The sequence below is a fragment of the Ceratina calcarata genome, unplaced genomic scaffold, assembly GCF_001652005.2.
Source record: "Ceratina calcarata isolate Rehan_Ccalc_2016 unplaced genomic scaffold, ASM165200v1 scaffold54, whole genome shotgun sequence".
NCBI lineage: Eukaryota > Metazoa > Arthropoda > Insecta > Hymenoptera > Apidae > Ceratina > Ceratina calcarata.
This window is the reverse complement of record NW_017176565.1, coordinates 678,125-689,239: the sequence shown is the minus strand read 5'-3', so window position 1 is coordinate 689,239 and position 11,115 is coordinate 678,125. Positions and strand designations below refer to the sequence as shown.

Sequence of the window (11,115 nt, the reverse complement as noted above, 5' to 3'; positions counted from 1 at the left end):
GCCAAAAATGAAAATTTGGAAGAAATTGAAGGGGTACCCCTTGGAAAAATCTCGGAAAAATAAAAAATTTTTTTTTGTTGTTTATTATTAGCAATGTTCTTCCGACGTCTGATTTCTTTTTAAAAAATGCGTTTCTAAAGTGCATAAACTTTTGGGATTGACTGTATAACCAATACATCCTTAAGTGTCCTAACAGTAACTAAAGAGAAATTTATTACGTAGAAGTCTATTCTATGTCGATAACATTAATGTTCATGTATATATTTTCACTTTACCGAACGATTTACATTTATTTCACTCAAATATTCACATTCCTTTTTCAACGGATCGGTGAATTCCACTGCAAAAAATCTTCGACTCTCTTAATTTCACTTTCGCCTAATGCTTGCTTCGTTCCGTTATTTAAGAGCGACTCTAATTACGAGAATGTTCACTCCTCGCTCGAAAAAAAATAAGACTTAATCGCAGGATCAGTACGTACGTGCTGGACAGATAAAAATACAATGTCCTTGTTGCACAAAATTACATTTTATTATTCAACAGCACGTCGACTGAGCATATATCATTTAAAATACATTTGATGTCAAGTTTAATCCCTGCAATCGAATTCGAATCGATATGCACGGATTTATATTAGCTGGTGAACGACGTGGGAACCGAATACCCTAATAAGAGCTCTGGTCTAGAATAATTCATCTGTGACGAGTCGAATGCAATAACCGAGCCGACTTATAAATCTTCCGTGAATCGACTTTCACTGTACTACCGCCGAGTTGAATCACGACTGATCTGCCTAACTCATTTCAGACCCTTCTATCAGATTCAATTGAAACAAGACTTTACCAACGTGCAATTTGACTGCAATCTCAATCCGAAGTTCATTCACTAGATTTTTCATTAAAATATCCTCGGATTGATTAAAATAAAATATGTAATGTAATGTCAACCTGATTTTCGTTATTTTATTTGTATGAAATCGTATTTGACATGGAAGTTTTATTACATTGCTGGGATTTAAACATGCTCTAGGAATCGACGCGTTTCGATTCGATCCATATAAATATCAAAGTACCGGCACGATGATGCCTAAGAATTTTGTTTACATAGAATTGTGCTTTCCACGAACGTGTAGCAATGCAGGTTGCGCCGAGATAATGAGATTCTTATAATTGCTGGATAATTACGAGCGATTAATTGAAAGCACGATCTGATAGAATGCACATTTATATAATGTGCGGCAATATGTAATATGAACTTCTGTTTCTTGTTTATTTCAGGATTGGTCGTCGGCGATTTTGGATACGATGGCGATAATGGTAAGTCAAATTATAAAACAGAACATTATTTAAACCTATGAACATCTAAAATTCATATTAAGCCTGTGAACGTCAGTCACTGTTTTAGTTTAACGTCATTAATTTATCAAACATTATAATTTTAGCAGAATTCAAGCCAACTTCGGCTTGCTGTTGATCAGCCTTCAAGCTTGCTATGCTATGCTTTAAGCCCTGTGCTATGAAAAACTAGTTTTAGGTGCCTCTGACTAAAGTGTACTCCTGAATAGCTTTGACATATTTTTGGGTCGTTTTTAGGCCCGGACAATTGGGGAGACCAATGTCAAGGGAAATTCCAGTCGCCCATAGACATAGAAGAGAAGGATGTTACGTATCACAGTTTTCCACCGCTGCAATTTTACGGTGTCTCGGCTTCCCATAAGGCACGCATGCTGAACAATGGGCATACAGGTACGAAGAAGCAACAAGGTCGACTTATTGACATGTGCACGTAGCACTAGAACTACCGTCTGATTTGTTGGCTATTCGAGCAAAACTTGGAATAAATAGATATGCGAGGTTGCTTGAGAATGGCGAAGACCATTTATTTAGAATTTAATACGAGACCTTTACTTGTTGTTCGCACACGATTTATCGAAGCCCAGCAAAGAAACGGTTCGGTATTCGGAACAAAAAATTCTGTTCTGATGAAAACTCATTAATGATAGAGCGATGTAATCAACAGACAAGCTTTGTTTTTATAGTAAAAAAGAGAATAACGAATGTCTCGGGGAAAGGAAATTGCGCCAAAAAAAGATACCGGTACTAGTAACAGGTTTTGACACACGTGTAACGAAAGTATGACGTGAAACATGATAGAAGCGAGCTACTTTTTAAAACAATGTATTTAGAACAGATAGATAGCGATCGGATCGTATGAACAAGTATACATCATCCATATAAGTGCATAAATATGCAATTTGCTGTATTGCAGCATCATAGTCTATACTTAGCAAAAGTTCAACAATCAATAATTCCTTATACGTAGACTATAAATTCGATTAGTTCGTTTTTCTCATATTAATTCGTATCATTCTTAATTATGACTAAGAAGTTGTCGACTTAAATAAATAATTAACAATGCCGTGCGAGTCTCGGAAACGCGCAATAGAATATTTAAAATAGTTCTTTCCAGGAAACTAAAAATATTCAAAGTCCGATTACCCTCTATTGAGTACTGATATCAATCATTATAATTGTTCCATAAAATTCTTCAAACGTAATTGTTATCCTTGAATTGTTGTAAATCAACGTTGATTACTACACGTCATAGACGTTTGCAATTAAAATAAAACATCCAAGGAATCCTCATGGAAATTGGAAAACTAGCCTTCACAAAGTGAACGCGTCGACAGTTTATCTTTTTAACTATGATCCGAACTTAGAATTCTTGGATAGCCGAGGTAGCTATTGAACCGTCGGATATTCGTCGTTCTAGTGAAGATCGAGAATTTGGAATCTCATTTTCCTGAGATATCGGGAGGGCCTCTGAACGGTACCCACGTATTACAACAAATACACTTTCACTGGGGTCAGAGCGATGACCTGGGATCCGAGGATCTAATAAACAATCATTCGTACTCTATGGAGTTGCATGCGGTTTTTTGGAGGAAGAGTTACGGCACGGCGGACGAGGCGATGAAACATGACGACGGCTTGACTGTACTCGGATACTTGTATCAGGTAAACGTTCAATATTTATAATCACTTTATGCAAAAGCATCAGTTTGAAAAATATGTTTTAGATAAGTATTTCTTCTATCATTTAAATAATGAAATAAGTACTTAACTCTTGACGTTCTAAATTAGTTTTATACGTTGCAAGCATCATTTATCATTTTTAAGTGTTCAATTTCCTTATTACATGACATTCGCAATCTAGTAATTACTGTTTGCAAACTTTCTGAATATTGTACAAATTAATACTACTGACGAGTGAAAACGATAGTTTTTGAAAACGTAGTATTGAAAATTCAGAGGAAAATGGAATACGATCAAGCCTTAATTGAACTAACTATGAATATTGCTTGAATAAACCTGATTAATGATCTCAAACGATCCTTGGTAAGATCGTGAGATCGAAAGTTTACATTCTTCTATTACATGTCGACGAGTGTAATACGTAAAATCAGTTATGTAAATCGCACGTACGGCGCTAACTATCTGCGCATACATGCTCTTCGCGCACGTTCCCGATCTATTTTAAATTATTCCGGAAAACCTGAATGGAATTCGAACGCGATCAAACGAAGATAAATCAACAATTATAAGAGGGAATTGTTCCTTTAACAAAGAAATGCATTTGATCTGCACGAACTATCTAAACTTCGCGTTATTCTTATATCTCGATACACGTTTTTTATCTCACGCTTGAATAATTGTGTTAAGAGGTACGCATTTATGTTATAGGCCACGGATACGCCCAATGCGGATTTTGATGCGATTGTGACGCACATGTCAGACATACAACCGGTCAACAGCAACGTATCAATCGATGATCAGCAAATTTTAAGCAAACTGATTCTGCCCCAGTCTTCGACACCGGAAGACTATTTTACTTATAAAGGATCACTGACTACACCCCCTTGCTCAGAGATCGTTCAGTGGATCGATTTCGTGCAGCCTCAAAATATCTCCCACGAGCAGGTATTCCTAAACTCACGATCACACGATCACGTCGAATTTGACGTAAAACATCTTTAACGAATGATAATTCCGAATGGCAACGGTGAAACGTATTTTTAAATTGATCTCAGTTAAAAATACCCATTTTCGACTCGGATGTCCGCGTAATTCAACTAACTATCATAATTGTCTACGTTTACATAACGCATTTTCAGCTAGCTGCATTCCGAAGGATTCAGTCCAACGATGGCACGAATATAACGCATAACTTCCGCCCGGTACAACCGTTAGACGGCAGAATAGTTTATCGTAACAAGAAGATGGATGAAGCTACCACAACTCCGAAGAGCACCACTAAAGAAGATTCTACCAAGAATTTGAAACCAACTAGTCCGATCAACGGAGAACACAGTATGCAACCTAACGCAACATCGAAACCGGACAAAATGGATAAGCAAGATAATAAAAAATCTGGGCAAGACAGCATGTGGACCGTGTCACGTTCGTATTGTTTTTACATATTTAATAATAATAGATTTTCAGTATTTATCGTGTGAATATTTGACGAATTCAATTATTTCCTGTTACAGCGTTTGCAGTAATACTTGGAATCATTTTTCTGTTACCATACCAGTAATGCATTGGAAGCTCTAGTCAAGCACCTTCATCATTAATATAATCCAAAGTAATCAATCTTAAGTATTTATATCATACGTTTTATTACAAAACAAACAGACGTATCTATGCTCGAAGATTTTATCTGAGGAAAATTTTTAATCATGTGTGAACTGATAGATATTTGATCATAAAAATACCTTAAGTATTGTATATAGAACATATTATACTTAAAAAAGTTATTCTTATATCGACTGACAACACATAGACATAGACCATGTTACTCTACCCTTTATTTTATTGTAACACAATCAATTAAGCAGTAGAAATAGGAAAAGGAATATCTGACAATTCTTACTGCTGCCATGATTCTAAACTTCGTTCAGTATACTTTATAGACGATAGGAAGACTGTGGATTTTACGCTTTTATAAAAAATGGCATCTACAGAAAATATAAACGAATGCATATAACATCGAAGCGTATGGGGAATATCAAAAGTAAAATGGATGTTATTATTTTTAAAAGAAATTTGTATCTAGATTTCATTTTTTAAATTGTACCTTGCATAAAAAATCCGCGGTTTAATGACATTGTTTTCTCATAAACATGAAATATATTATATTAAAATAAGTTGTGATTTAGATAATAAATATATATAATTCTTACCATTGTTGTTTGTTATTCTTCTCTTCATATTTACAGATGAATCAGACTTTAATAGGTGAAAAAATATATAAAAATAATATAATTAATATCAGGTAGGTGAGTCTGTCTGATCTTTGGTTGCCATGTTAACCACAGCAGCCAAATCATGCCCTTGCTTCAGACGATCCATTATAAGTTCTGCTATAGCCTTCTGTGTCCTTCTCTCCAATTTCTCCAACTTCTTAGTCACGTCTCGTTTCAAATCCCAATCAGGCTTTCTAGGAGCCAGGTTGCTAATATCCTGAAGAATTTTCAATGAATAAATACCAAAAGAGAAAAAATACTTTAACTTTCCATGAATGATTACGTACGAGTTCTTCGATGACAACTTTTGTATTTGCTGCACTTAATTGATCCTTCACTTCCTCCTCCACGTTCCCCGGCTTGGCATCATCTAACACGTCATTCTTCAGACTGTCATCCTGCGGTTTGTAACTTCGAAACTTTGGCCTGTCACAATTAAAAAGCGAACATATAAGTAGGGAAGAGTGACTTTTAGAGGTTAGTTGAGGTTAGATTTGAAAACTTACTTTGGTAATTTACCATCGCCATCGTCTTTGTTCTCCTTATTATCTTCAGTCTTCTTTTTCAACGCGTGCAAACGTTCTTTTCGTTTTAGAGCTTGTTCTTCCAAAGAACCAATCTTGTCATCAGTCATGTTTGTTTTGAAATAAACCACTGATGAACCAACGAAGTAATGAAACTAATTGCAAGTACGAATCTCTATAAATCAGCGATATGCAAAGTGGATTTGAGCTCTTGGGTAAAATGCGGCGTACCGACAAAATAATTCGTCGATGTTTTCATACAGAAAAATTTAAAACGTGAACACGTGAACAGAAAACAGTTGAGGAGGTGGCGGGATCTGGCAGTCTAGCTCCAGCCTCTAGCATAAGATGTTCGCCTAATGATTGGGGAGCCTCGCGGTGTAGAAACTGCTTGAGGAATGCGTGTAATGCGTGTACGTACACGTCACGCCTATTCATCGTCACTGTCACGTACGAGGCTCGTCATCATGTATTTACGTACTTCTCCACCTGCGTACGTACTACGTACGCCAGTATCAGTATATACCAGAACTGACGTGTGGCAGTGAATATCTGGCACCACGTCCCTCCCAGATCACGGTGTCGATGGACAAAACGCGAGATAAGGAGGCAGGATGTTTAGACGAACGAAGTCTGGACGAGCGCCTCGTGAAGTGCTCACAAAGAACAGTCGAGTACTCAGTCTCGAGGCGTTAGCACGAGAGTCGCTCGAGAGAAATAATATCTGTGCACGTAATAATTTGTTAAATTATTTCACAACCCGCCAGGGTCCTACAGACGTAAAAATGTGTTCGCCTTCACGACTACTGCGTCTCCCTCGACGTTCATACGTATTATATACAACAGGATACAGGAAGAGAAATAAGGAAATCTCAAGTGTAATTGTTTATTAATAGGTTTAATTACAATTCGCTTGTTAAAACCTTGAGGAGTGAGTTCGGTCTAAAATTAATTTTGAACTATTAACAAATCTTAAGAATACATAAAAACGATAGCCATTATTTCCCAAGGAGAATTTTTCTCGTTGCACCGAAATTCTGGCCAGCTTGAGTCGCACCCTTGTTAGTGCCAGCTTGAAGACCGATCACACTCTCGCCAGCTCTTAATTGCTCCTCCGTGAAGTTTCGTTTGTTCTCTTCCGCTGGTCTCGGACCTAGCCACGGTCCACGCCATTCCGGGTGTCTGTACGTCTGCGAATTTCAACATCGTTTCTTCCGCAATCACCAAACTATTCACTGAAGAATATTGTAATCAGTTGAATTATTGAGAATTATTACCGTGCGACCGATGGCGAAAATGGTGTTAGTCACTTGCGCGATGTTCTTCCTCTCCATAAGGTCGACCGCTTGGAACAGATCTACATCCGGTACTCCATATTTCACGCACGCTTTCTGGAATCTGAATAAAATAATGCAATCATCACGATTAAACGCTGTCGGGCACAGAATTAACGCGCCTGGTGTCTGTAATTAACAGGGTAGCAGGATACAAAGATATGTGAGCACATAAGTACCAGGTCATGCGTAATTGACTAAACGTTCGCGATAATCATCGAGATCTCCTTAATCTGTGAACAAGCGCACTTAATGCGCTGGACAATAAGGACGATCATCCATAATAGAAAAAAAGGCAGGATTACGAAGTTATTAGCGAAGGGTAGTAGGAGAAGACGGTCGATATTTTTTATTTCCCAGAGTGTCGTAAATACATTCATCAGGTCGCCATTTTGTCGCCTACGTGCAACGAGCCAAGCTTTCGCGATGCAAGAAACGTGAGGCAGGCCAGTGTTAATGAGCTCTCTGGTTATCAGGAATCCAGGAAAGAGAGAAGCATGCGTCGTTAAGATCATCAGCCTCCGGATCAGTTATGTTCGCCGCATGAAAAGGGAGTAATGCGGAGTGGCCGCGCTGCGCATCGTTCACCCCACTACTCAGGAAAGCGCTCTTAAACATTGAAATCGCGCCAATTGCCGACATGCGCACGGGACACTGCGGTCAACGCAGCTGGTGTCACACAGACGCTGCACTTCGCACAATGCGTCGGTTGCAATATTACACGGAATCACCGCTTTATGCATTTTAGCTGTCCGCGATGCGCGGTCTCTAGATACTTTGTCTGCGTTTACTCCTGATACGAAGGACAAGAAAACATTTTCTATAATGTTTATCATGCTTCATTTGACAAAGTAATCATTCAATGATAAAAAGAAAAATGCGTTTCGCATGTAAGACTGAAAGCGCAACGCCCGTAACGCGAGCGAATATTCGCGGCAGTTGCACCGGCGACTCTCGATCCGAGGTCAATAATCGCATATCGTTTGATCTCTCGACCCACGCGAACGCTCTCGACTAAAGATCGATTGCATTGGTGGAGTCGAGAGTCGAGAGACGTAAAGCGAAGCACTGTCAGTTGCGTAAACTCGACTGCACACTAGGAAAGCATGATACGACAAGAAGCTCGATGATTATATAACTGTAAAAATTCAGCGAGGCTTCGTTCTCGGATAACCGTTGATTAGTTTATCGTTCCTCTGCGTATCACGTGCGTGTTAACATAAAGCTATCGTTTTAACTGTTGCAAACTGCGATACATACTGATTGAGATTGTCCATCATTTTATAATCACCGCCGGAAGTATTGATCTTCGGGACGATACCCGGTTGCAATTTGTTCATGAGTTTACAAAGCAGTACACCATCCCGCAAAGCATCCTCATAGCTCACACCTAGAAATTCGTAACAAGAGAGAATCATGACTAAGTTTTTATTCTTTTCATGCTAGTCTATCAGTCAATAATACTGATACATGGAATACTATTAAGACATTCAGTTCCATGGTGACGGAGGTTCCTTCCAGCTCTGTGGAGAGGAACGTGAAGAACCGTCGAAAAGCGGGGAATGAAAAGAATGCCGGTAACCACAGTGGCAACAGGGTAACAGAAAAATAAATCTCGCTTCCGCTGCAAGAGCGGGTTACAAAAGTTCCGAGGGAGAGCGGACGACATGCGCACTTGACGCGAGCGATCGATTTTTCGTTGTCGGCGGCCGTGAACGATTATTGGGGCTCGAACGAACCGTAAAACCCATTTCTCTTTTTTTATCCGATCCCCCACTCGTTCCTGACATCGACGGTGGCGAGAAATTGCCGTGAAATAATAACAGAGGTTGCCGCGGGTGCACCAACGCTCGTTTATGACGTCCCATTATCCCAAGAGGCGTGCCAAGGGGGCATGGTATTTTTTGCCAGCCGCCAGAAGGATCAGAAAAGACCGACTCCGTCTTTCCATCGCGTCGCTCTTTTTGCTCTACGGACACGCTACGGCCGTGTATCTCGAATCACCGCCATCATTGTCTTGCCGTCGCGTCGGGACTCGCGCGACGGAAGCGGTCTCGTCGCCATTCGAAAGACACGCTGCATCTCGAACTGCCAGGAGGTCAGCATCTGCCAGGAGCTTACCCCTGGTATCGATGTCAAGCTGTGTATCGTTTATGTCAAGTCCCACTACCCGCGTGACGTTTCGATGTATCGAATCTATCGACACACGCGGCTGCCACACCTTCTGGCCTGGCAGCCGGGTTCATCAATTGTATCGACTCCGGAGGAAGCACTGCGGTCGAGGTTGCCGGCGCAACAGTTGGCCGTCGGTTTCGCTCCGTGCGCGTGTGTACGCAAATTGTGACATCGTAGATAACGAGAACGATACGACTTAGAACTTTGCACTGCATACAGTTAATTAATAACATTCAGACAGGCGTACGTGTAATTTATATTAAATGAAAAATGTAGTAGTAGAGAATCGTAAGTGCCATACGCGTAGATCTCACTTTTATGGATGACCTATTAGGTATAATACTCCGTCGATTATATTCAGAGTGCATGCGAATAATGTATGCAGCATCTATGAATATGAAAGTTATGGAGTTACTAAGAAAACATACTAAGCTTCAAGCTCCCCTACTAAGTTTTCTGTGTGGAATTAAATTCTAAGTGCTAATACATCGTCCGAGAACGGACCAAAGAGACAATAAACTTGAAACTAATCTTATATTCGTAATTTACAGTAGAATACTACAGCGTTCGTATTTATTAGATGCTTACAAATATCATACAGTAGTTATACAGTTTTTATTAAAGTAAATGTTAACAGATTTTTAAAATATTTTCGGAGAAACGGAATCGTATTAACTGTTCGAAGAACTACTATCCTGATCCTGCAAGGACGACGTGTCACGTGGTCTCACGATGGAGAGGACGGAATTAAATGCTCACCCCGAAATCTGTTCGCCTAATACAAAACTGGTCGTCTGCTTGAATTTTCGATTGACGACCATTCGACAGCCGATCAGGCTTAGTCAATACTATTCAATTAAACCTCGATTTGTATCATTTAAACAACGATATAACTATCGACGATCAATTTCCTATTCAATCATAAGAAATCTGCAACACTCTCACAAGTAGCACTAAAGGAGAAAGAAATATACGAAGAATACTAGTACGAATCTTAATGTAATTATGAATTATTCATCTGATCTTCAATGCTATTATTAAACAAGAAACCATACTTATTATTAGTATCTTTGTTAATGCATCGATACACATATTTTTATCTTTGGCAACTGAACGACAGATTATCAGTCTAGCTATTATGCGTTTGGTAAACGTTAGGGCTTTAATAAGGTTTTAGTACAGGACACAATTGCACGAGTTAAATGATTCGAGCGAACCAGTTGCTTTTCCACAATATCCAGGCAACAGCCGCAGCATCCGACTGCGGATGAACGGGCGCGGATCCGAGTAAACAAGCGTGACATGCTGATATGTTCCTGGTAGCATCGAAACGCGATGAGATGTCGTAAACGCAAGAAGATGACAGAAAATCGATAGAACGTCTTCCAGATAGAGGCGTAGACCCCGTCTCCTCACGATTTCTCGCCCGGTTTCTTTCCCGCTCGATCGAACCCGGCCAAGTGATGCTGGCCTGATATTTTTCAGACGCCGCGTGTCTTATCGCCGTCTTCGTTCCTATCCCGATACGCTGTGCGTTGAAAAAATATCGAATCGCAATATGTAATATGTATTGGTGGTTCGGAAACTATTGCTATCCAGGATACTATCCTGTTACGTTGACACGTCACAGTCGTCATGTCTCTACAATTTGATGGGAAATCGATAAAACCACTTTAAACATGCTCCACTTACCAATATTCGTCAATAATATGTTTTTTAATGATAATTTCATTGGATCGTACCTATACCGTTGCGTGTTGCGTTTACAGAATTTTAG

At 39.5% G+C, this 11,115-nt stretch overlaps 4 protein-coding genes and 1 long non-coding RNA gene across 7 annotated transcripts in view; 2 read left to right on the top strand and 3 right to left on the bottom strand.

Moving 5' to 3' along the window:
• The window catches only part of LOC108628816 (carbonic anhydrase 2), an 11,961-nt gene extending 7,092 nt beyond the window's left edge, over positions 1-4,869 (top strand). Inside the window, exons 2-7 of the mRNA XM_018031005.2 lie at positions 1,278-1,316; positions 1,593-1,745; positions 2,773-3,017; positions 3,744-3,980; positions 4,175-4,460; positions 4,550-4,869. Of these exons, the coding sequence (XP_017886494.1) occupies positions 1,278-1,316; positions 1,593-1,745; positions 2,773-3,017; positions 3,744-3,980; positions 4,175-4,460; positions 4,550-4,596 (1,007 nt within the window). The 3' untranslated portion in view covers positions 4,597-4,869. The remainder of the gene's footprint in view (positions 1-1,277; positions 1,317-1,592; positions 1,746-2,772; positions 3,018-3,743; positions 3,981-4,174; positions 4,461-4,549) is intronic.
• Positions 1-5,322, bottom strand: part of dmpd (F-box protein dampened) — a 24,200-nt gene extending 18,878 nt beyond the window's left edge. For 2 of the 3 annotated variants that reach the window (XM_026816717.1, XM_026816718.1), the window contains exon 1: positions 5,243-5,321. In XM_026816717.1, coding sequence (XP_026672518.1) covers positions 5,243-5,245 — 3 coding nt within the window. In that variant the 5' untranslated portion in view covers positions 5,246-5,321. Of the gene's footprint in view, positions 1-5,242 lie in introns of all 3 variants that reach the window. The other variant, XM_018030998.2, reaches the window with a different exon arrangement.
• Positions 5,272-6,226, bottom strand: LOC108628817 (coiled-coil domain-containing protein 12). Its single transcript, XM_018031006.2, has 3 exons — positions 5,812-6,226; positions 5,593-5,731; positions 5,272-5,522 (listed from the first exon to the last, which is right to left on the bottom strand). The coding sequence occupies exons 1-3, from the start codon at positions 5,937-5,939 to the stop codon at positions 5,331-5,333; spliced, it is 459 nt and encodes a 152-aa protein (XP_017886495.1). The 5' UTR covers positions 5,940-6,226; the 3' UTR covers positions 5,272-5,330.
• A 473-nt stretch (positions 6,227-6,699) lies between these two features.
• The window catches only part of LOC108628797 (muscle-specific protein 20), a 15,867-nt gene continuing 11,451 nt past the window's right edge, over positions 6,700-11,115 (bottom strand). The window contains exons 4-6 of the mRNA XM_018030968.2: positions 8,424-8,553; positions 7,107-7,227; positions 6,700-7,019 (exon numbers count right to left, since the gene is read on the bottom strand). Of these exons, the coding sequence (XP_017886457.1) occupies positions 6,828-7,019; positions 7,107-7,227; positions 8,424-8,553 (443 nt within the window). The 3' untranslated portion in view covers positions 6,700-6,827. The remainder of the gene's footprint in view (positions 7,020-7,106; positions 7,228-8,423; positions 8,554-11,115) is intronic.
• On the top strand, positions 9,478-10,396 carry LOC113464794 (uncharacterized). Its single transcript, XR_003389655.1, has 2 exons — positions 9,478-9,672; positions 9,976-10,396. It is a non-coding gene; the product is annotated as an uncharacterized LOC113464794 (long non-coding RNA).